Genomic DNA, 22,021 nt, shown 5'->3' on the forward strand with positions numbered 1-22,021 from the left:
AGCAGGAGACGGTCTGTATGTCTGTCCTTGCTGCTGCCTGTCTGTCCTTGCCGCCGTGTGCCTGCCTATGCCGCTCACCATGCCGTCAGCTTTTAAGAGCTACCTGCATGGAGCTCCCTTTTTTGGCAAAGAAATCCATCTAAAAATCCATCCCTTTATGACTCTGCATCTGACCCAGAGTTATGATTCACGATCAAAAGAAAAGAAGAGAGCTTGTGGCAACTTGAACAATAATTTTTTTTTTAATTATTTTTTTTTTCCCCAAGCATAGGCAAGTGCTAACTGGGGAACATGAGATCCTGTGAAAACAGGAGGCAGCCACTCCGAGCCTGAATGCTGCAGACGAAATTTGTTGCATCACATCAGCTGTTTCTGTGCTTTGACTTTCAGCCAGGCAGAGAGATACTAAGGTAGCACGAGAAAGGCCGTCTCTGCGCGAGCTCCAACCCACATTGGGAGAATCGGTCAGGCTGCCGGGATCACCAGCAATTTTATTTACTTTTCTTTTGCAGTGCTTTGCTAAACCCACTGTCCAAACAGCGTAACCAAGGAGGGAATGTCAGCTGAAAGGGACAATCAGAGGCAAAGAGCAAAAAAGGTTAAGATGTAGAAGCCGAAAGTTGTTAGATGAAAACATTATTTTTTTAAAAACAGTCTGAGCACACTGGGGTTTTATAAAACCTCCCATTGTATTGCACTAATAAGTCAAGTGCTCGCAGCTGAGCCAGCAGACACACACTACGGCAAATTCTATTACCGGCGTGTTTATTTACAAAGGCAGCCACTGAGCCAAAGCTGAACAGAAAAGGGGAAAGACTGAAATATGGTTTTAAAGAAATACAGCTCTTTGGACTGTTTGAATATAAAGCTTTAGGACTGTGTCTGTCATTTTCTTTTGTGTCCCCCCCTTTTTCTTCTTCAAAAAAAATGAATTGTTTAAAGCTAGCCAACCAGAGGAGAATTTTCCACTAGGTGTCTCTGTCCCCATTTTTAATTCTTTATTTTTTCTGATGCACACGCGCACTCTCACAAATAAGCAGGCACACACAGACACGCTCCTTCTCCAGCCCTCCCAGTGCAGCACCACCTTTACCTCACCACTGCTCTCCCCTGCCCAGCACAGTTGCTCTCTGAAGCCCTTCCCAACCCCGCTTTGCCCCAATGCAGCTCCCCAAAATGATTTTCTTCCATCCCTGATGCAACACAGCCATCCCAGTGCCGGGCTCTGGCTGCAGGAGCCCTTGCCAGCTGCAAACGTGCTTCCGTCTCTCTGTTCGCAATATTTTTCACATCCCAGCCAAGAGCATGTGAGGAGGAGGAACAAAAAAGCCCTCCAGGCTTTGTCAGAGAGAAACGCTGCTGCCCTCCCCAGTGGTGGGGGACAGCGTGGGAAGCTGGGGTGGAGGGAGAACAAAGCAAAAAAAAAGAAGGTGGGAGCAATTTGAAACAAATGGAAAAACTTACATTAAATTATTGCTTTATTTCTGGTCCTATGCAAGTCTCTGACACACGCCATCCTGTCCCCCAAGTCTATGCCCAGTGAGGAGAAAGACCCAAAGGGATCCTGCCCGAAAAAAAGAGCCTTCCCCAAACTGGACCTACAGAGGAGTTAAAGGTCCCCAGACAAGGCAAGCCGTCAAAGCCAGCAGCCTCCTGTTCGCCCCAACATCTCCTGTTGGAGATGAAAGAGAAGGAAAGCTCCAGCCCCAGTGTTTTGTGAGGCCTTCTCCTTCCAGACCCTGCCTGAATGAGGCATCAGGATGTGGAGCAGACCATAACGGAGAGGGCACGGCGATAAACCAAGAGATCAGCTCAGGGTCGGAGGAGAAGATTTGTGGTAAAATGAGAGTTACCCAGCTCTCTCCCACCTCTCTCCCCCAGCCCCTGCCTCATCGGATGCGGAGGTAAGAGGGGATGGAGTAATTGAAGAGCAAGTAGTCCATTTTGTATAAATTAAAGAGTCTCCTTTGGTAGAAGGGGCTAATGTCCTGGAAGAACTGGGCTGTCATGTCATCTGTCGTCCTCGTGGTCTTGGACGAGGATGGGAACTTGACAGTCGTGTCGGCCCCCACCAGCTGGAGGATGTAATTGGCATCTTCAACCAAGGTCTCATACTTGCCCACCACGTCGTAGTGGACAATGCAGGGGTGGCAGAGCGAGTGCACCCGCTCCCAGTGTTCATTGAAGGGCTCCTCCCGCTGCGTCCGTGGATCCAGCAGGTAGTAGACGAACTCCTCGAAGCGCACGTCATCCCCGCGCTCCAGCGCCCTGTCGCTGGGCTCCTGCCGGTGCCGCCGGATGATCTTGGTCCCGTAGCGCTTGTGGAAGGCCGTGTTGTAGCTGCGGGTGAACTTGTTGCGGTACGCCGAGACCAGGCGCTCGAAGGGCTCCCGCACGAAGATGAACTTGAGGTAGCTGCGCAGGCGGTGGTTGATCTCGGGGATGCTGTATTCGGAGAGGGTGCGCAGGTTGGATGAGACATGGGCCTCGTTGGCAGGGATTTCCAAAGGGTCCCGGTACTTGCCTTGCCCCGTCAGGACCATCATCACCCGCTTCCAGTTAGTGCAGGCCACTTTGGGCACATAGCAGTAGAGCAGCCCGTGCGTGTCATCCACCACCAAGTGCCGCAAGTCATCCGGCCGCAGGAGACGCCGCTTGCGGGTGTAACGGCTGCAGATGTTGCTCAACAGCTCGCGTCTCTGCTGGTGAACTGCCTGCAGCGACGACTGCTCCAACTGGGGAGGAAAAAGAGCAATGGTCACCAGCTCACCCAAACTGACGGGGATCTGTGTACAACATCAGGCCCACAACTGTTCCCATCACTTCCCCTTCCCTGTTTTTTTGGAGGGGGCTTCCAGGGGATTTCCGTGGGCTTTTTGGGGACAGTGCTGACTTTGAACTCAACTTGCTTTGGTGTATTTAATGCTTGGACCCGCTGGGGGCAAAAGAGAGAACAAAATGTGATGAGGAGCAAGATGAGGAGACAAGAAGATCAGGAGTGCAGAAAGGGGCACGAAACGAGTCACGTTATAGCCTCTCCCCATGCTGGCTGATGACACTGTCTTACACCAGTCTGGGGACATGCATGGGCCCCAGCTGAAATCCCCCTGCAATCTGGAGGCGTGTCCTTTCCTGTCCGGGTTTTCATCAGAAACTCCAAAAATGTCAATCAAATATCTGGGGAAGGAAGCCATTTCCAGGAACTCAGAAGAGGAAGGTCCCCTCCTCCTGCCTGCTCCCTCTGCCTTTTACAAGCCGCGGCTGGGAGATTTCATGCTCAGCCCCAAAGCCACCGCTGGGAGCTTCCCAAAAGCCTCGTCTTGGCTGCAGCCGCTAACGGTCTCGCCATCCGTTCCTAACCCAGGGTGGCTCTGACCCTACAGAGCTGTTGCTTTAATGCCATGCAATGATACCGTGTTGCAAGACATCCGTGGCTTCCACTCTGAGCCACGCAGGCATCACACAGCTCCACGGCATTGTCCCTGCAGCTGGTGCGTCCCACTTGTGGCCACCACACAATGAAGGGCAAAGGGCAGGCCACCTCCTTGCTGTCCCCATCCTCACTGCTGACAGCTGTCATTGATTTTAGGAGTCACCACAGTATGGGAGAGGCAGTGCTGCGTGGCTGGGGCTTTGTAAAACTCTTGCCAGGATCTGGGATGCTGAAGCAAATCACTCACATCGTGCATGATCCAGCAGAGCCCTCACCTCCAGGGTGGCACTAACACCTGGGCAAAAAGCTCCTCCTGTAAAGGATGAGCCAACAGACTCTACCTGCCTCCAAGAGATGATTTTGACATTGTTGGCAACTTGGATATGAAGAGCACTGGATCTAGGGTGGCAATGATCATAGCTGAAGAGGTGTTTTCATGGTACAACTTGCTACAGAGCCAAACTTTTTGGTAGAAAATTCTCTTGCTGGGTTTTGTTTGGAAGCTGCCCTCCACCTTTTAAAAATGGAAATGCTTTTTGCAAGTGCTAAAAAAAAAACACAGACATTTTAATGATCTGATATTTTTTTCAGGTGTTTTTCCCTGCACTTGCATAATTTAAAACTATAGGGATGGATAGACAGACAGACAGACAGACACTGTCTGCAGGCATGGCAACAAATAAATGTGACTACTTTTCAGCAGCCGCCCACTGGAATAAGTGCATGTCTTTCAGTTAATTCAGGGCAAAATTGCTCCCTTCTTTCCCTTCCTTTTAAAAGCCAGAGAAATTAAGCATCACTTTCAAGGAAATAACACCAGGACATTCCAGCAGGATTAGGGTATGCAGGCGTCATGGCCAAAGAAGTCCGCATTTGCCATTTTCCCCAGAGCAAATGTAATTCGGCTGCTTATAGACGTGTAAGCACCACCCCAGGCTGGAACACAAAGCGTTGAGCATGGAAAGGGACCTGGCTCCGCTGCAGCAGCGTTCCGCATGGGCAGGGACCCACCAACACCCTGCATCTCGGCAGGTGCAGCTGGTGATGGAAAGGCCCGAAATGTCCCAGGATTATAAACCTGTCATGACCCACACCAGCTTAATATACATATTTATGTATATGCATACATAAATATACAATAAACATGTGTCTGTGCATGTACAGATATACATATATATCTCTCCCAACAAAGAATCATACAATATTATATATATCCATATATAATTATCCTACATTACATTATAACATATTATATTATAATTATATATAAGGGATGTATTATACTGTATTATATTATATATAAGGAACATATTATATTAATTACATTACATTAATTATCATACTATATTATACATAAGGGACCCATAAGGATCATCATAGAAGAAGCTATGAATGATGAGCTCAGGAAGTCCAGCAATGATGCTCTTGCCTTGCCACAATGACCCAGAGTTTCCTCTGACATCTCCAGATGGCAAAACCACATGGGTTTCTCATCATGGCTCAGCCCACCAGCACTGAATCCATTTATCCCAATTCCAGCAAGGGCCGTAAGCAGGTTTTGAGCATCAATTACCCCCCAAAGTGGCACGGTCTTTTCTTTTGGACACAGCCAGAGGTTTGGGTGCGTGTCCTTGGGTGGCTGGCAATGGCCCAGTGCCTGTGAACTGAAGGGCTGGGAGAAGGGGTCAAACCCTGCCACCCCTTCCTCCTTCACTCCCATTTCCCTCGCCCTGTCCCCTCACCTGGTCACTCTCATACAGGGCTTGGAGCGGGCTGCGACCGGCCTTCCCCTGCCAGGCTGTCCTCATGGCCCCGTCTTCTGCAGCTGGAAAAGGAGTGAGAAAAGGAGTGAGAAAAATCAAGAGGGTCAGAGGGGTTGGGCACTGCTTCCCTCACCCCCTCTGGTGATGCCCAACCCAGTGGTCGGGGCCGTATCGGGATGTGGCGATGTAACCCACACAGAGATGAACCCATTTGGCTCTGGGGAAAGATGCTCAGCTACAGGGGAAGATGGGGAAGATGAGCCGATGAGCCTTTTTTTTTTTTCTCTTCATCACTGATACTGTTTTTCCATTGTCACTTCTAGGTTTTAGCCAACCTGAATGCGGCAAATCCAATCTATTTAATTTGGGGCCAGTTCTCAAATGCTAGCAAGATGTTAAGTGGACTGCAGTCTTCAAAGGCTGGATTTCAGTCAAAAGAAAGGGTTGATTTATATGAAATTAAAAACCGCAGCCACCAGCACAAAATTTATGTGGTATGGGACTTCTCACTAATACTAACAGTTGTTCCTCCCCCTTATTTTTCAAGAGAGTCCACTGTTAGGGTGCAAAAGGTCCGGAGATCCTTTAAACAAACGAAAGGCCATACATAAAGACAGCAGCTTGTTACAATTTCAAGAGCAACTGGGAACAGCTGGCCCCATGTGCACGTGGGACGCCGGCTGCACTGGCCAGGGCACGCCGGGCTGGGAGTCTGCATTTCCAGGCTCTGTAATTAACACCACGGTAATTAACAGGCAACTCGGTCACAAGTTTCACCCAGTTTTAAGGTCTTATTTGCTATTTTTGATTTTTTTCCCCATCCAACCAGTGACATCCCCTTGAGCATCTGAAGACGCAGATGGCCACCCAAGCATCCTCGGGGCTGCTCTGATGCCGGAGGGCTACCTGTGGCAGCAGATACCCTTTTCATGTGCTTCTATTTTGCCTAAATGAAAACCACCCCAAAGTCACCCAGGTATAAGCTCAACTTTACTCCTTCTTTGGGCTGTAACAGGGGGAAATGCCAGGCTGGCCTCACAAGATTTCATCACCGTCACATGGTCGCTTGCGTGTCCATGGGATGCACCACTTCCCGTGGCACCGTACGGTGACTCAACGAGATGCTGCTTCTTCCTCAACACCCCGCACCCGTTACCCCACAAGAGGGGGAAAGGGCATCTCTGCTAACAAGAGATAAGCGGAAAACTCAACGTTCACAGCCCTGGGCTGGGATATCTGTCCCAGCAGGTCCCAGTTCACATTTTCCAGCTCGGCTATCTGCAAGCAGAAGGGAGCGAGATCAGCCCTGAAAGCTGTGCTCACCACGTCTCCAGGCTGCCAGCAAAGAGCACTGAACTCCAGTCCCTTTCCCCAATGGGGACAAACTGCTGTTGGTGTTAATGGTGTGACCCCACTGAGGGCTGCCTGCAAGTGTCACGCACCACAGGCACTGCGCCTGTGTTTAGCAAAAGCAACCTGGGGGCGTTTGTTTTTGTGGTTCACACATACATCACTCAAAACCTGTCTCATGGGAGACATAAACAAGCCCAGGGTGGTTCGGGATGACCCAAAGCTGCTGGAAACATGCTGTATGGGGTTACAGAAAAAAAAAAAAAAAAAAAAGGAAAAAAGAAAAAGCAGGCTTGCTGCTCCCATGCAGCTGGAGGAGCCCAGCAGAGCTGAACACACACGGCATCTCGACAGCTTCTGCTCTCCCTGCCCAGGGCTCTCGCCAGGGCTCAGCCACAGGACGTCTCCTTGCTCAGAGCTGTCTGTGCTAAATGCAGCGTCCCAAGGAGAAAGGGAAATTGTGCACGGCACGGCACTGTGTTGCCCTCTCATCCGTCCCAACTGGAACCCAAAGCCCTCTTCCCCATCCCAACAACCTCAATCCCACGGTGTCTCCCCATTCCATCCCCTACCTGCTGTCCCCGTCCTGTCCATCACCACCCAGTCTGACAGGCAATGGCTCGCCTTTGAGCTCCAGGGAATCTGCAGCTGGCTGGGCTGCATGGCTGGAGAGGAAACCTAACGTGTAAGTGGGAGCTTGGGGAAAGGCTCGGCTCGGTCTGTGCCTGTTTCTTCTATCAGGTTTGGGATGCAGCCTGGGCTGCGAGGAGGAAGGATGAAGGGGGCAGATGCACAATGGCCTGTACGTGTCCTTTTTCTTCCACTCACTTATGCTGAGAAGGAGTCAGCCACCCCGTGCCCTGCACTGCTGGTTTACCCATCTTTGGGATGCTCCTGGGACTCCAAGCAGTTTGGGAAGGCCAAGGAGTACTGAAATATATGGCAGTGTTGAGGCAGGAGGATCATCAGAGCAAATTAATAGTTCGTGCTGCATTTTGGCACCATGGCCCTGAGTACAGCAGGATCTTCCATCATGGGGGAGCTGCCAAGATCTCTGCACGCTGGCTTGCCTCCTGACTTTATAGCTTGTTATGAGGTTCCCAGATTCCCCCGCATGCGATGGCAATCCTCAGAAATTTAGCATCACGGTAATTGCGTCTGTAAGCAGCGATTGTAGTTAGCCAAGGTATATCCAGTTTCTAGAGAGGAGAAAATGTCACTCCCTGGTAACTGCTGGATCACTTGGGTAACAGATATGAAGACAGTGTATGTCTTTCATCCAAATCAAAATGTTTCTTGCTGGGATAGGCAGAAAACTACCACATTCACCCTTTGCATCCTCAAAGCATGGGAGCAGCAGTGATGTAGAGCAAAGGAGGGAAAGTCCCGTACTAAAGCTGACCAGAAATCACTGAATGAGAGGAGCCTGAAAAGCTGCTCAGGCACATTTTGGAGCCTCCTGTACCACAAATGCTTTCAGTCTTTCCTTCGGAGGTTGGAAAGAAAACATGCTCCCTCCTTCCTTCCCTCCGCAGCCCAGAGTTTTGTGCTAGCCCATCGAAACCAAGGCTATTCTCTTGCAGCGGTGTGACATCAACACCGCAGCGGGATCTGGGCTTCAAATGGCTTGCCAGCTCTCTTTGGAAAAGGGAATGGATTTTAAAGCTGTGACTATTTAGGTGTACGAGCTGATTATGAAGACAGTCATTCATGTGTGAGATGAGGGAAAGACTGCATCATGTCCATCCCAGGCTTCTGGAAGCACTAGTGAAGGAATTTGCTGTTTTGGCTGCAGGGACTCGTAATTACGGAAGGAGGTTCTCGGCGACCACAACGGCAAATCCAGAGCCTGAATTCAAGATTTTGGCGAGGAGACAGGATTCAGGCAGCGACAAGCCTGCTCCTCTGATATCGGCATTACCAAAGCTCTAGGAAAGAGCCCGAAGGAAAGAAAACGATTGAAAATGTGGGTACAAAGCTGGAGAGGGGAATAAAATGCAAGATGGCAGTTACTGAGTGCAGCTTACACCCATGCAAGCCGAGCTGCCAATAAAACAAGCAGTTTCTGTAGATTGAGCATATGTGGTAGATAGTCACCCAGATACAAGTAAAGCATGAGATATGACCTGCCACAGGAAATAAGTACTTCTTCTAGAGAAGTTTAAAAGGGGAACTGTAAGGGTCATGAGCAGCTGGAAAGCAAGCAGTGCTTAAAGGGAAATATTGGGCAGAAGGTGGATATCCAGCAAAACATCTCTAAGATTGACTTTGGGATCAATACTTCAGGAATGAGCCTGACATAAAAACAGAACGATAGCGATGATGGACAAAGCACGGAGAATGGCTGCCATGGCAAGGAAAGACTGAAAGACCAAACAGGGAAATTGAAGCTTTGTCCTGGACCAGGGGAGCAAGAAATACAACAGAATTTAATTTCACCATGCTGGAATTTAGCAGTTTCTGCTACTTGGCTGCTGGAAGTGGCAGGAGGTCCCAGATGCATTAGTTCAGGGCTATCAATTGCCAGTGTGACAGTGATAAAAAAAGCAAATGAATTCCTGAAACGTATCAAGCGAGGTATTTGCCACAGGAGAAAAAAAAAAAAAAAAAAAAGAAGAAGGAGCATGAATACCATTATCCATAGCATCGTCGACCTTCACTTGCAGCACTGACAGCTCTGCTCCCCTGGGACCAAGGCAGCTGCGGAGCTGCGGAGAAGGGCAGCGAGGTGACCGGGCTGTCCCCTGGCAGCCTGCAGGGGCTGGGATGGATGCTGCCCTGGGAGAGCACCAGCAGGAAGGGGCAGGAGGTGTTTCGGGTGCAGGACACCTTGATGCCCACCTGCTCAGGAGCCAAACTGCACAGATAGGAGGTTTGGAAACCCCAAAGTGGTGGGATTCTGGCTGGGAGGAATCACAGCTCCTTTTGGGGTGGAAAATGAACTTTTAGGAGTTTTTCAGGCTGGAGCCACAAGGAGCCAAAGGCTCCACTTGTCATCTCCAATTCAAGATGTTGACAGGAGTGAAATCTGCAGATGTGGTGACCTCCAGCCTGGAGGAGTGAGCACGTGAACCTGCACGTGAGTGCGCACCCAAGAGGCCCCAAAGAGTTAAACCTGGCCCTGCCACTATCGCCCCGCTCTGTCGCGCAGCCCCAGCTTCGCTTCCTGTTGTGTCTGTGCAAAACCTAAAAAAAGAGAAAAAATAATTGTGCTGCCTGGCCACCCGAAATGATCAGTCTGGGCGTTAATTACAGCCTGCAGCTCCCTGCAGGGGAGCGGGAAAGGCGTGTGTTCGTGCTGCGGGGAGCTCTCGGGGCAGCCTTTTTCATACAATGGGGAAACAACACCCAGAGCTCCACAGCTTGAAGGGATCAGCTTAAAACCACTTGCTTCAAGTCACGCTGCCAGTCATTGGAAGAGCCAAAAATTAGGAGCCGGGTCCCCTTGTGATGAGCTTTGCTGTTTCTGACCCCTCTCTGGCTCCTGACACGATGGGGCAGAGCAGGACCCCACTGCAGCCCTGCCGTCTGATTTAAGACAGGACACTGAGACTGCATTATTCAAAGCCAAATCCTAGCTGTGGCCACTGACGGTTGAATCCGTCCAATTTTCGATTTTAACGTCCAAGAGGAAAAAAGAAAAAAAAAAGTGAGAGAGGATGAAAATAGAGCTTGGCATCAGCAGTGGTAGATCCAGCAGTCTGAGCTCTGTTTTTCCTTCCAGTTTGATACCAAAGCCTGGGACACACAGCCTGTCTGAAGATGGACCAGGGCACAGAGGCCAAGAAATCGCACGTGGAAGCAGCAGCCGAGCCCCTGGGGAGCGGACCATGGTTTGTGCAAAGAGCCCTGGCTGGAAGGATCAGAGCTACTGGAGCCAACAGGGCTGCAAAGAAGCGAAGCTTAGTTCTAGGAAGCTCTGGCCTTTATATTTGGGCTCGTACTGATGGAGAACACATTTTCTCTATTTTCACCTAAGCACAAAGGCTGACTGTTGTTTTGTGCTTCTTTTTTTTTTTTTCTCTTTCTTTTTTCTTTTTTTTTTCCCTTTTCGCAAAACAGTGGTGATCTTGAATACCAAAATCCCAACTAAAGCTCCAGACCCACTGACCTGATAATGCTGAAGGTTATAACCACTGATGGAGATGATGACCAAAGTAGAGACCCTCTGCTTTCCTGTGTGCTGCATTCAGCTGTGAAGTGTGGCCATTCTGGCGCACATATCCTTCTGCACCTTCAGAGCTAAGGGAGCCCCTGTGGGAATTAAAACCCAAACCATTCCAATTTTTGTTCTTACAGGAAGGTTTTGGCTTGGGAACACCAATTTTTGGCTTCAGCAAAGAGGCTGAATCTAATCTGCTTAGCTGTCTGTGACTACTCAACTAAACTGCAACTAAAAAGCTGGGGATATAGGCAACGGAGGCTGAATTAAATAAAACACTAGAGAAGGAAGGAAAAGAAATCTATCTGAACCACGTCTGACTTGCTTAAATGCACCCTTCAGCACTGTGAATTCAGACACAGCCACCTCTGCTGGTGTTACAGCTGAGCTTCCTCCATGTCTTCACCCCCAGCACCAGCTCAGCAGCTCTCTGGACCACCCCAAAAACCTTAAGTCTGCTTGAGCATCTTCTCCGCCGAGTTTGAGGAGCCCACACACCCCCATCCCCCCGTCACACTACTGTCACACAGACAACACCTCCAGCAGGTTACATGGGCCCCTGACTCTTATCATCTTGCTGCACCACTGGAAAGATGTGCACTCCTGTGGCTCCCCAGGGAAAAGATAACACCCCAAATACTCTTGGATTTGGGGCACAAGACTTGAGGACACAGGACAGGAAACCTGGGGTGGATGCTGAATGCCAGAGACCTGGCTGACGATGCCCAGGAGCATGGCAGACGTGAGCGATCATTTGTTCCCATCATCAGGGGACGAGCAAGCGACCCTCCTGCAATGGCAGTCACATGGATGTGGGACACCGGTGTCCCCCTGATGCACCCCATGCAGCGTGGCCATAAGCAGGTCCCATATAGCCTGCTGTATAACTCCTCCTGCCCTCTATGCTGCGAGACAGCCTTGGGGAAGGCTGCCTGGCTCCGCATGGCTCTGCAGGGGCAGAGGCGTCTGTCTGGGCTCGCTCCTTGGGAAACGGGAATAATCATCCTTCTCCATCAGACCTCTCCTGCCAGCTCCCCTCCCGTTTCCTGCAGCAGGGTGACAGCCGGCACGCCCAGCAGAGCAGGGCTTTCCCCTCGCTTGCTGCAGAGCATTTCCAGACGTTACGGCAGAGCCAAGGGGCAGGATGCCACCAGGCTGAATATTTCGGATGGCTGGTGCAGCCTCTGAAAGCCCGGCGTGGGCTGCCCAGGCCCCACAGCTGCCGGCACCAGGTCCCAAATAACACGTATCCCTGGTGGGATGGACAACAGGAGCATTAGGAACAGGACCTCCAAGGGGAGCCCAACACCTGTAGTTGGTTGTACCCCTGCACAGGATTGAAGTCACCTTTGTAGTCCTGCCTCCTTCAGCAGCTTAGGTGCATCCCTGCGCCCCACAAAGCCACTGTGTGGTTTGATGGCATCCCTCTGTGTCCCCAGCTGAGCCACAGCCCCCAGGTGCTGAGCACGGGACCTCCGCTGAGCAGAGGTTCAATGGTCAGTCTGAAACCACCGACTGCTGCCTTGAGTTTGTACAAGGCGCTTCCCCACAGCACCCATACGACACGGTGGGCTTGAAAACATCGACCTGCTCGCCGTGTGGCTGAGCAACAGCTTATTGCCAGTTCGGGATCAGATGGTGCAAAATACCCTCGTCTCAAGGTCCTGGTGAATAAACCTAGTATGGGGTCATGCCCAGAGCCACACCATTAAGGGCAGCCTAGCTTCCTAAGACCACTCCTCTTGGAAGAAGAAGCTTGGAAGATGCCCCAAGTGGAGGTTCATGTGGTCCTGATTTAAAGCTGTTTCATTCAGCAAAAATTAAAGCAACTGAGTGACTTGGCTGGATCAGACAGAACCGAATCCCAGCAGCATGGGGATGCTTGAGAGCTTAGCTCAGGCTTTTTTTTACCACTGCTACACATTTTCTACCATCCCCCCCCCCCAGCCCTTTTGAAAGAGCCAAACCAAATAATTAACCCCCCCGCTCCCCTCGCCTCCCAGACCTTAGAAACTGCAAGAGGGCTGAACAGAGATTTGTTGCAAGGAGGTTACCCGCACAGCCAAGGGAAAAACCACAAATAAAAGCAGCTTGGAGGAAAACAGCTCGGAGGCAAACCTGAGCAGGACAAGACGGGACGTGCACGTGAGGAGGTTTACACAGACAAGAGCTCACGTCCAACAGGCACAGTGAGGTGCGGCAGGGAGAGACAAATCTCTCCCATCAGCTCCAGCAAATAAACCTCCCCACGTTCCCGTAAGGGTAAAGGTTTTGCAGCACCAGATGCACCTAGAAATGATGTTTTAGCCACTGTCATAAAATATAATTCCAGGGAAAGATGAGGGAAGGTACAGGGGTCCACCTGCAATGGTCCTCCCTCTTCCTCCTCCCCAGCAGCCAGCTAAAACACGCATCACCCCTGTGGAGCTGATGGAGAGGTCCCACTAAACCCTATCACGTCCCCTTTTTCCCCAAACGACACCTTCGGCTTTTTGCAGAGTTAATTAAGGTCAATGCCAAGCAGCCGCAGAAGGCTTTTGAAGGGCGATGGGGCACCCTGTCCCCAACAGCCACCTTCAGCCCCAGCACCTTCCAGTCAGGCTCCTTACAAGAGTTACCAGGGGCAATGACTCTTGCCACTTCTGAGACCACCTCGGGAGCTGCCCAGCTGCACAAACCTCCTAGAAAAGAGGGAAAAGAGCCTTTTGCACCATTATGAGGTGTGCATGATGTCCAAGATGACTTCCTTTGGGAAGGAGACTGAAAGAAATGTTGGGAGCTCTTCAGCCTGCTCCAGTCTGCAGGATTTAACCACTGCAGCCGGGACCTGGCATCTCCCTGGCACTAATGACAGCCTGCCTCCAGCCAAGAAACACACCGTGAAGTGTTTTACATGGGATAATGTGACAGACAGCGCCGCCTTTAACAGGAAAAATCAGTCGCTCTCCTAGGGACCTGCCCTGCTGGCTGGAGGGCAAGAGAGGGGCACAAGGGGGTGTGATACCCCCAGGCAATGCTAACTCAGGACACAGAGGACAGTCCTAAATGATTCCCTATGGAAAGAGATGGATGGGAGAAGCCACGCACAGCGGTGAACGCACGTCCTGCTCTTGTTCCAGCCAGCCAGGGACCGGCTGAGCCTGCCAGCAGCAGCGTGTGGTGACCATCTGGGGGTGGATCGCACGGCCTCAGGGAGCTGTAGCAGATCCAAAACCCTGAGTCCACCTGCCTCCACCTGTGCCTGTGATCCCAGATGTCTGCATGCAGTCATCTGTTGTCTGGGACCCTGTGCCTGGGGCCCACAGGCAAAGTGCCACCAGCACCAAGTGCCACCAGACCTCAGGGGACATCGACTTTCACAGGAAAATGCCTCAAACCAGCCTGGTGCTGTGGCAACCTTTTTAGGGCAGGCAATGCTACACTGCCCAGGAAGGACAGCATGTGCCTCCTGAACGGCCGTGCAGCTGGCCTGACCCCCTCCCAGTGGCAGCCTGCTGGTGGCTGTCCCCTTGTCACCTTCAGCCACCTTTTAGTGGTTGATCTTCTGGCTCAGACGTGGCTCATAATGGGAGGTGATGGGATGTGACACCAGGCATCCCTGGTCAGGACTGGTCCCCTGGTATACGTGTGATGCTTTGGTTATTACGGTGACGAGAGTTTGCCCAGTGTCCTCTCTCTCGTGCCCCAGTGACTGTGGTCTCCAGCTGGAGAACAATCAGAGAAGGAACAAAAAGTAAGCAGGGAGTCTGAATTAGGGCGCTGCTTTTCAATGGGTTCAACAGGACTAACACAATCCTAACAAGAGGGACTGGAGTCCAATGTTCAACACTATTTGGATTTCTCTCCAAATCACCAAAAGAAGAGGGTTCCCTGCTGAAGCACTCTGAATTAAACTAAGAAAGCCAACTGCTGACAACACCATTTCCACTGCCCACCTCTGTTACTCCTCCCGCAGATGTATCAGGCCATGGCAGTCAGGGTGCTGACTGCACCCACTCGTGGCGTGCATCCCCTGCCACGCGAGCAGGACGCTGTGCGTGGCTGTTCCCAGCAGTGGCTGAAGCACGTGTCAAAAGATACAATGAGCCCGTTCTGCTTCACATGCCTGGGCGACACAGCACGCCCCCAGCCTGTCCCTTTCCAGTGCAAGTTCAGCACGCTGCAGTTAGTGCTGGGGCTGGGACACGACTCAGCACCAACGGGTTTGCAGCCAACGCTGTCCTCCGTCTGCAAGATGTGGCTGCTCAGGCAGCAGCCACAAAAGCAGCGGGGAGATCTGAGGGGGTGTCAGCAGATGCTGGTATTTTTTAAGCTGCTGCAAAAAAAGAACATTAAATTCCTGATATGAGGTTGGGATTGAAACTTCCTGTGCAGGAAGATTTCTAACGTACATCACACATGCTGGGCAGGAGAATAATTATGCTCTATTTGTGTGTTTTACCTTTTTTTTTTTCCCCTAAAAGGAGAAGGCCCAGCCTTTAAAAACCAACTGCCTGGAGGTGACTCCTGAAAAGGCTTCAGCCAGCTGCCTCCTGTTCAGTCAGCGCTGGCCGTACCCAGGGCCACTGGTTCCAGAGGTGAGAATGATTCAGGGACCTGGCTGCTTTATACACACCTGAGCATCACTGTCAGTGCTCAAGATCCTGGTAAATTTAGTTAGCATTGCCACTAGGAAGAGAATTTTAAAGCTGCATACAGAAGTTCCTTGTTTTCTATAAAGCCTCATGAAAGTGCTTTCCTCTCTTGACTCCTGCTATCTTGCACAGATTACTTTGCCTTTATGTTTCTGAAGGTAATTTGCCTTCATTTCTCGCTGAAGGTACCACCTGGATCGTCACAGCATCACCAGCTGCACCCAGGCACCGGGGCTGGCACAGCTGGTGCTTGGCTGCTTGGCTTTCTCCTCTTTGGAGACAGCGATGTCCCTAGCTCTGTTTTTCGAGGAAGGCTTTCTTATTCCAACTTAGTCAACTTGAGTCAAGGATCAGCCAGGGAAATGCTAATCAAGCGATGGAAAAGGGCAACAGCTATAGGATTAGCTCACAATAAATCATGCTGAGAAGGAAAGAAGGAATCCAGCTGCTTCAAGCAACCTGCCAAATGCCACACTGTCGTCAGCAAGGCTCAGAGCAGGACCAGAGCCAGGAGCGGCTGGTCTGGACGCTCTGTCCCATTCAGCAGTTCCTCCTGAACCACATGTCCCCTCAGTGGCAGCAGGAGGCTCGGGTCACCTGGTTCCAGGCTGAGGCAGATGTCAGGAGGTTCAGGAGGAGGATCACAGGCACTGGAGGCAGGGGGATGTATTTCACTGCAGTGATGTGCCTCACTGTCAAAAGGAATGCAACTGACATCTTGATAGGAAACCCAAAATGAACAGAACAGCATCCAGGAGGAATACGGCCTACGTGAACAAATAAAATATCTGTACATAAGCACCACGCAAGCCTCTGTTTTCAAAGGGTTAATTCCTCCTACAAGCCAAGCTAGAAGCTTTCCAAGAGCAATTTCTCTTCCCCATTATGCCTGTTGCTCTCCTGGCCCCGGCTGGCTGCTTGCATGTATGATGCAAGCCTGAACTGCCAGCTTTTCCATTCCTCGTCAATAAAGCCTCTTTCCAGGCCGCTGCTCGGCAGGAATTGCAGCAGAAGAGCTTGTGCTGGCAGTGCCAAGGCAGAAATCCCTGCTGGGACATGCAGGGGCTGGCTGGTAGCTGGCAGGGGTCTTGGTGCAGGGTGCCCCAGGCCAGGCTGGACGTGCTCAAAACCTGCCCGCAGGTAGGTCTGGTTTGGGCAAACACAGTTTGTGCCCTCTGCACGCAGGCTTCCTACACGCAAACAAGAAAAAGGAAGCCTCTCTAACGTCGCATGGCTCAGCAACTTGCCTGCTGCATGCATTTCAAGATGTCTTGTCAGCTCTGCGCATCTGGAATTGATGAAGAGCTCAACAAGCACTTGGAAAAAATGCGCACTCAGCAAATGCTTCCCATTGCACCACCTTGTGCACGGCCACTCCCGTCCGGGCTCTGCTCTGTGTGCTTGGCAGCAGCAGCTGAGCATCTGTGCCCTGTGAGCACCGTCCTGACAGTGGGACGTTGACCTGCGAAAATCACTGCCACGAGGTATGGAGCAAGATGCACAGGCTTCACAATGCGTGGAAGAGGTGCATGAGCTTGCAGAGCAGGACAGGAGCTAATTATGGGTTGCTGCAGGATAGGGAGAAGTGTCTCCGTCTCATCCTGTGATGAAAAGCTCCTTGTGCCCATTTCTGCTGTAGTGGGCATTGTCTGAAGCCACCGGAGAACCAGCCTATTTAACAGAGGATGCAAACATCTCCAGCAGCACTGCAGCACTGAGACACAACAGATCCAGCATCACTGGCAGCAACTTGTCCGGGGGCAGGTGCAGGAGGTGCTCTGTAGACATCTCTTTCCTTTATGCAGGGTGTGAGCAAGGTCTGATGGAGACCTCAGGGGGAAGGGAACCAGGAGTCTTGCACCTCAACCATCGGCTGTTCATGGGCAATCGAAGCACAGCTCCTCTGGAGTCAGGCCAGTCTTGTTTCAGCCTCGCGGTGCCTGCGTCTGCCGGCCCTATTAAGCTAAAGGGAAATCAATCTCTTCAGTGCTGCCAGGAGCAAACTTGGAAATGACCCAGCTGTGAATACGCCACCACTGCACCCTTGCCAGAAGGAACGGGCTGGCTCTGCAGATGTTTGCAGGACTGAACTTGCCACCTTCCCATGCCATGGAAAAACGTGACGTGCGGATCTGCCCCCCATAGCTAGGGGAGGGGGCAGAGTTGCATGCCTGCATCACAACAGAAAATAGGAATTCCTGAGGAGTTTCTGACCTCCAATTAGTTTGTGCTAATTTCCCAGCTCCCTGCCTTGAAGGAAGCCCTCTGGAGCCCCAGAGATACCCACACCTAGCGGCTCCAAACAAACAGCACCTTTGAACCTCATGTCAACACTGCCCTCCTTGCTGCAAGGTCATTACCCCATGGCAGCAAAGCAACATCTGGCTGGATCAAGTTTCACGTTGGTGAAAAATCCCCATAAAAAAAACCATGCTCCTGGAGACACCGCTCCACGGACGGCTCCAGCCCACCACCGCTGCTTCCCTCTGCAGAAGGGCTAGGATCACAGCCAGGAGATGGAGGCCTGTCAGGCAGTGGCACTTCCCGGGAGAAGAATAAGCTGTTGTGACATGAGGACTTGTGGCCAGGGTGTCCCTTTGTGCACAGAGATGGGATGGGGCGGTCATGGCATGCCCTGTGCGCTGCTGCGTAGGGCCCAGATGTCAGCCAGAACATGGCCGCCGTGTGCTCGCACCACAGGGAGAGCTGCCAAGTGGTTTATCTGCCGCTTCAGCCACCGCAGAGACACTGCCACCTTCAAAAGAGACCTTCTGGGGAGAAAGCAGCTTCCAATCCAGCTGAATAATGCTCCAAGGGACTCCGTGAAAATTAAGCCCCGTTCTGAAGAAGCTGGCTCTCATCGGCACCAGGTGCTCCTTCAGCACGGCTGCGCTCAGCCGCAGTTTGTGTACGTGGTCACATATGTAACACGGCCGTCACAGAATGTAACACGGCCGTCACAGAATGACACCCGCCAGGCAGTGTGGTTTGCAGCATCTCCCAGCTGCAGAAACAGCTTCACAACTTCACAATGGGACACCTGCCCCCAGGGCTTGGTGCTGGCAGAGCAGTGCTGCAGGGAACCTGAAGGCATTTCTCCTTCCTTGCCCCAGGGCATCGGAGATGGTAACTGAAAAGGTGGATGGAAGGCAGGGGAAAGAGGGAGGCAAACAGGGGCTAAAGGAGCCAGGCTGGGCTTTCCACGGTGTGGGGAACAGCTGTAGCTGTAGGAAGCTCTTGCCACTGCATGGAAAAGGAGCAGAGCCTGCAACTGGGACAACACAAGGAGGCAGACGCTGAGCCCACAAGCTTTGCACCCTCTAAAGCAAGTTCTCAGTCATTTTAAATGCTGAATGGTGATTTTCACTTCAGCGCAGAACTGCTGAAGGATGTGGGTTGTGTGGCCATGCTTTCCTGTACGGGGAGATGGTGCTGAGCCACCTCCGCTGCGGATGTAGCTGCTGAACGAGGGGGTCAGACCTGAAGCAGCAGCAACCGGCTGGGAGAGAAACTGCTTTCTTCTCCCAGGAAATACCGACTCCCGTCGGTTCCCACCCAAAAATGTACAACGGTTTTATCTAATCAGAGTTCATCCAAGTATGAGGAGCTCCAGGGCTCGATGGAAAAAGCAGAAGCAGCCAGGCCAGCCATCCCCTTCCTCTGCCCCGCTGCCGCAGCTCCCCTCTGGCTGGCTCCAGGCTGGGCACCTCCCTGCCCTGCAGCCCAAGGAAGGCTGGCCCCAGGACAGCTCAGAGAAATCTGCTCAGGGCTATCCCAGAAAGCTCAAGGGATATGGGTTTGTGCGATTTGAGCAGAGTTTGAATTCCTTCCCTGAGGCAAGGACGATCTTGTCTAGCTAGAAACAAAATTCAGGCTCGTGCAGATTTTTGTCTGCAAGCCTTCGTAAGTTCAGAGCTGGAAAGTGCTACAAGGAAGGGAGCTTCACAAACGTATTCACCCAGCTGCCTCAGCAAGAGCTGCTGCAGAAGGCCTGGTGAAAACAAATCCTGCCTGGGAGAGCTGCGTCCCTTGCACTAACCTGGCCCCAGCAAACCAGCAGAAAGACTTCCCCAAATCCACGTCCTGCCAGGCTGCACGGGTCAGCTTCAAGGAGACCTCCGATGGGGTGGCCAGGATCCAGACCCCGGGCCTAATCTCACCCAGCCTTTCCCCTGTTTTTCACAGAAAAAGGCCAGTTTTTAGGCAGCCGCCCAGGGCGAGTCACAGCAATGCCTGGGGCTGGCGCTGAGACGTATTTGCCGACTGCAGGGGAGCGTGTGTGCACGAGGCAGGGCAGTGTGTTTGCCTTTTGCAATCGCTGTCCTGTCTGCAGGGCTCGGGCCATCGGTCGGACAAAAAAGCACACTTCAGGGCAACACCGGGCTCTGCCAGTCAGCCCGGTGAGAGAAGTAGGGATTCTGGGGCTGTTATATGGCAGGGTGAGCAGGTTCGTCTGGCTATGAGGTCTCCTTGACTTGTGGACCAGGTGGCTGCTGAAATCAATTGTGCTGCCTCCATAGATGTCCCAGTGCCACTGCAGCCCCCATTTGCCGGCTGGCTGGTACTCCAACCCTCCAGACAGCACGGGGCTCACCGTGCACTTGGCACCAGGGACGGTCAGGTATTACTTCTGCATGGATCCGAAGCACACAAAACCACTTCTCACAGCATGTCCTTTGGCTCCCCTCTCCTTCCCTGTTCTCACACAGGCTGCGTGCTCTCTCAGAGCATCACGCTCTCCTTCCAACACAATAAACATAGCATTAGCTTGGCTCCCTGGCTCGTTAAAACTATGAGAGAAACAAAACCAAACCACATGCCCCACTGCTACCTCCTACACTGGGAGATCTCCGTGAAGAACACGCAGAAAGAGGAGTTTATCCGAGCAGTGGCCACCCAGCTCCTGGGGATGCAGAGCCACTCTTCATTCCCACCTCTGCCCATGCTGGGCTTTGGTTGAGACTGAGATTTTGGCTTCACAGAGTAAGGCAAAGGCAATTGGGAAAAGGCAAACAGGGCTGCAGAAGGGATGTTTGGGAGTTGATTCCTGTTTATCAGAGCTCTACAACCGATTTTACTGGATAGTTGACTGGAATTGCAAGGAGTGCAAACCTGCAGCAGAGAGAAAATTGGGCTGGTCAGAGCAAACCTTGACAGCCAGCAACGAACCAATGATCCCAGCATCCGGTGATGAGTGTCTGGGAAGGGGGACATGTGCACCGGGCAACACCATGAGTGGGGTGGATGCAAAATCAGGACCTAGGCAATGGTCACCCCAGGCCTTTTAGGCCACCAGAGCTACTGCATGAGATGCCTCCTCCCTCCCAGACCTCTACTAGCCTCTAACTGCCTTTTAACAGGGGAAGCCTGGGGCATTCGCCCAGCTGTGTCTCAAAGCCTGGATGTGTAACGTCCCCCGCTTGGCCCCACAGAGGTATTTGGGGAGTTAAGCTCTTCTTTGGGTACTCGGCTATGAGGGGGAGTAATGGGAGTTAAGCACCTAATGCCTTTGTAGTTTCTTGGCTTCTAGCAAGCCCTGGGAAAGCCAGCTGTGTTTGCACTGGGATTAAGATGGAGGGCTTGTCATGCTCTCCATTCAGACGCTGTCGGGGAAGCGGCTAAAGAAAGAAAACCCAGTGAGCAGCAAGCCCCAGCACCCGGGGAGAGCCGCTCCCTGCAGGGCTGGGGCTGCCCAGCCACTGGTATCAGCAGCAATCCCTTCCCAGCACTGGTTCTGGGCAGCACGAGTGCTCATTTCCTACCTTGGACCTGACTGAGGATCACCAGAAGGTCCCACCTGCACCGACATGGGGCGAGGTCCTCCTGCTCCCAGAAGCTGCTTTTGCACAGCCCTATTTGCAGGATCAATCTGAGCATCGGGTCTTTGGGAGTGGGAACAAAGCACAAGGTGCAGGTGCAGCATGCTCCTGAAGAGTGACAGCAGGGTGAGGATGCCAGCGGGATGTGGGGCCAGGGAGGGCTGCAGAGCTGCTGAGGTGCAAACCTCTCCTGCAGGCACAGAGTTAACTCCCGGCACACCGAGCGCCCTCCTTCCCTGTCCCAAACCTCTTGCACGTATCAGAGATTCTCAGGAAATCATACGGAGCCAAGACGGACAAGAAAAAACATTCCTCATGGAAGGGCTGGTGCTCGAGAGCAGATGGGCTTCATTACTGCTCTGCTTCCAGCACTAGACCGGGCTGATTTTTCCACCATCGAGGTCATGGGTACAGCACTTCACATCTTCAATTGCAGCAGACCTGGGGACCTTCCAGCCCGCATTGCCCAACACCACTGCTGACAAACACCCTACACTTTGAGCACTGGGTCCATGCACCAGCTGCCTCTTGGAACTCACAGGAACCTGAGCCCGGCAGAACTGCCCCACGACAAAAGCAAACGAAACAGAAACACAGCAGAAAAACCAACACGATCTCAGAGGGATTCTTAGATTTCACACCCCTGCCCACACTTCCAGTGGTGGCCGGCGTGCAGACAACGCAGCCTTGCTTATCAGGAGGGTGCCTGCCCCCAGCTTTGGCCGTGCCTGGATTTCAGCCTGAAAATACCTTTAAACAATGGGGAGGAACTGAGGTCTAAAATAGGCTCTTTCCTGTTCTAAAAAAAAATATATCCCTGGTTAGAAAAGCTCTGCTGATTTCTAACTGTTCAAGTGGCT

The 22,021-nt window shown here is 52.0% G+C and overlaps 1 protein-coding gene across 4 annotated transcripts in view; it reads right to left on the reverse strand.

Annotated features, from left to right (window-relative positions):
• Positions 1 to 1,460: 1,460 nt before the first annotated feature.
• Positions 1,461 to 22,021, reverse strand: part of CHST13 (carbohydrate sulfotransferase 13) — a 28,862-nt gene continuing 8,301 nt past the window's right edge. For all 4 annotated transcript variants that reach the window (XM_072044482.1, XM_072044481.1, XM_072044480.1 and 1 more), the window contains 2 exons: positions 5,176 to 5,258; positions 1,461 to 2,735 (listed from right to left, as the gene is read on the reverse strand). In XM_072044482.1, the coding sequence (XP_071900583.1) occupies positions 1,890 to 2,735; positions 5,176 to 5,241 (912 nt within the window). In that variant the 5' untranslated portion in view covers positions 5,242 to 5,258 and the 3' untranslated portion in view covers positions 1,461 to 1,889. The remainder of the gene's footprint in view (positions 2,736 to 5,175; positions 5,259 to 22,021) is intronic.

The sequence above is a fragment of the Anas platyrhynchos genome, chromosome 13, assembly GCF_047663525.1.
Source record: "Anas platyrhynchos isolate ZD024472 breed Pekin duck chromosome 13, IASCAAS_PekinDuck_T2T, whole genome shotgun sequence".
Taxonomy (NCBI): domain Eukaryota; kingdom Metazoa; phylum Chordata; class Aves; order Anseriformes; family Anatidae; genus Anas; species Anas platyrhynchos.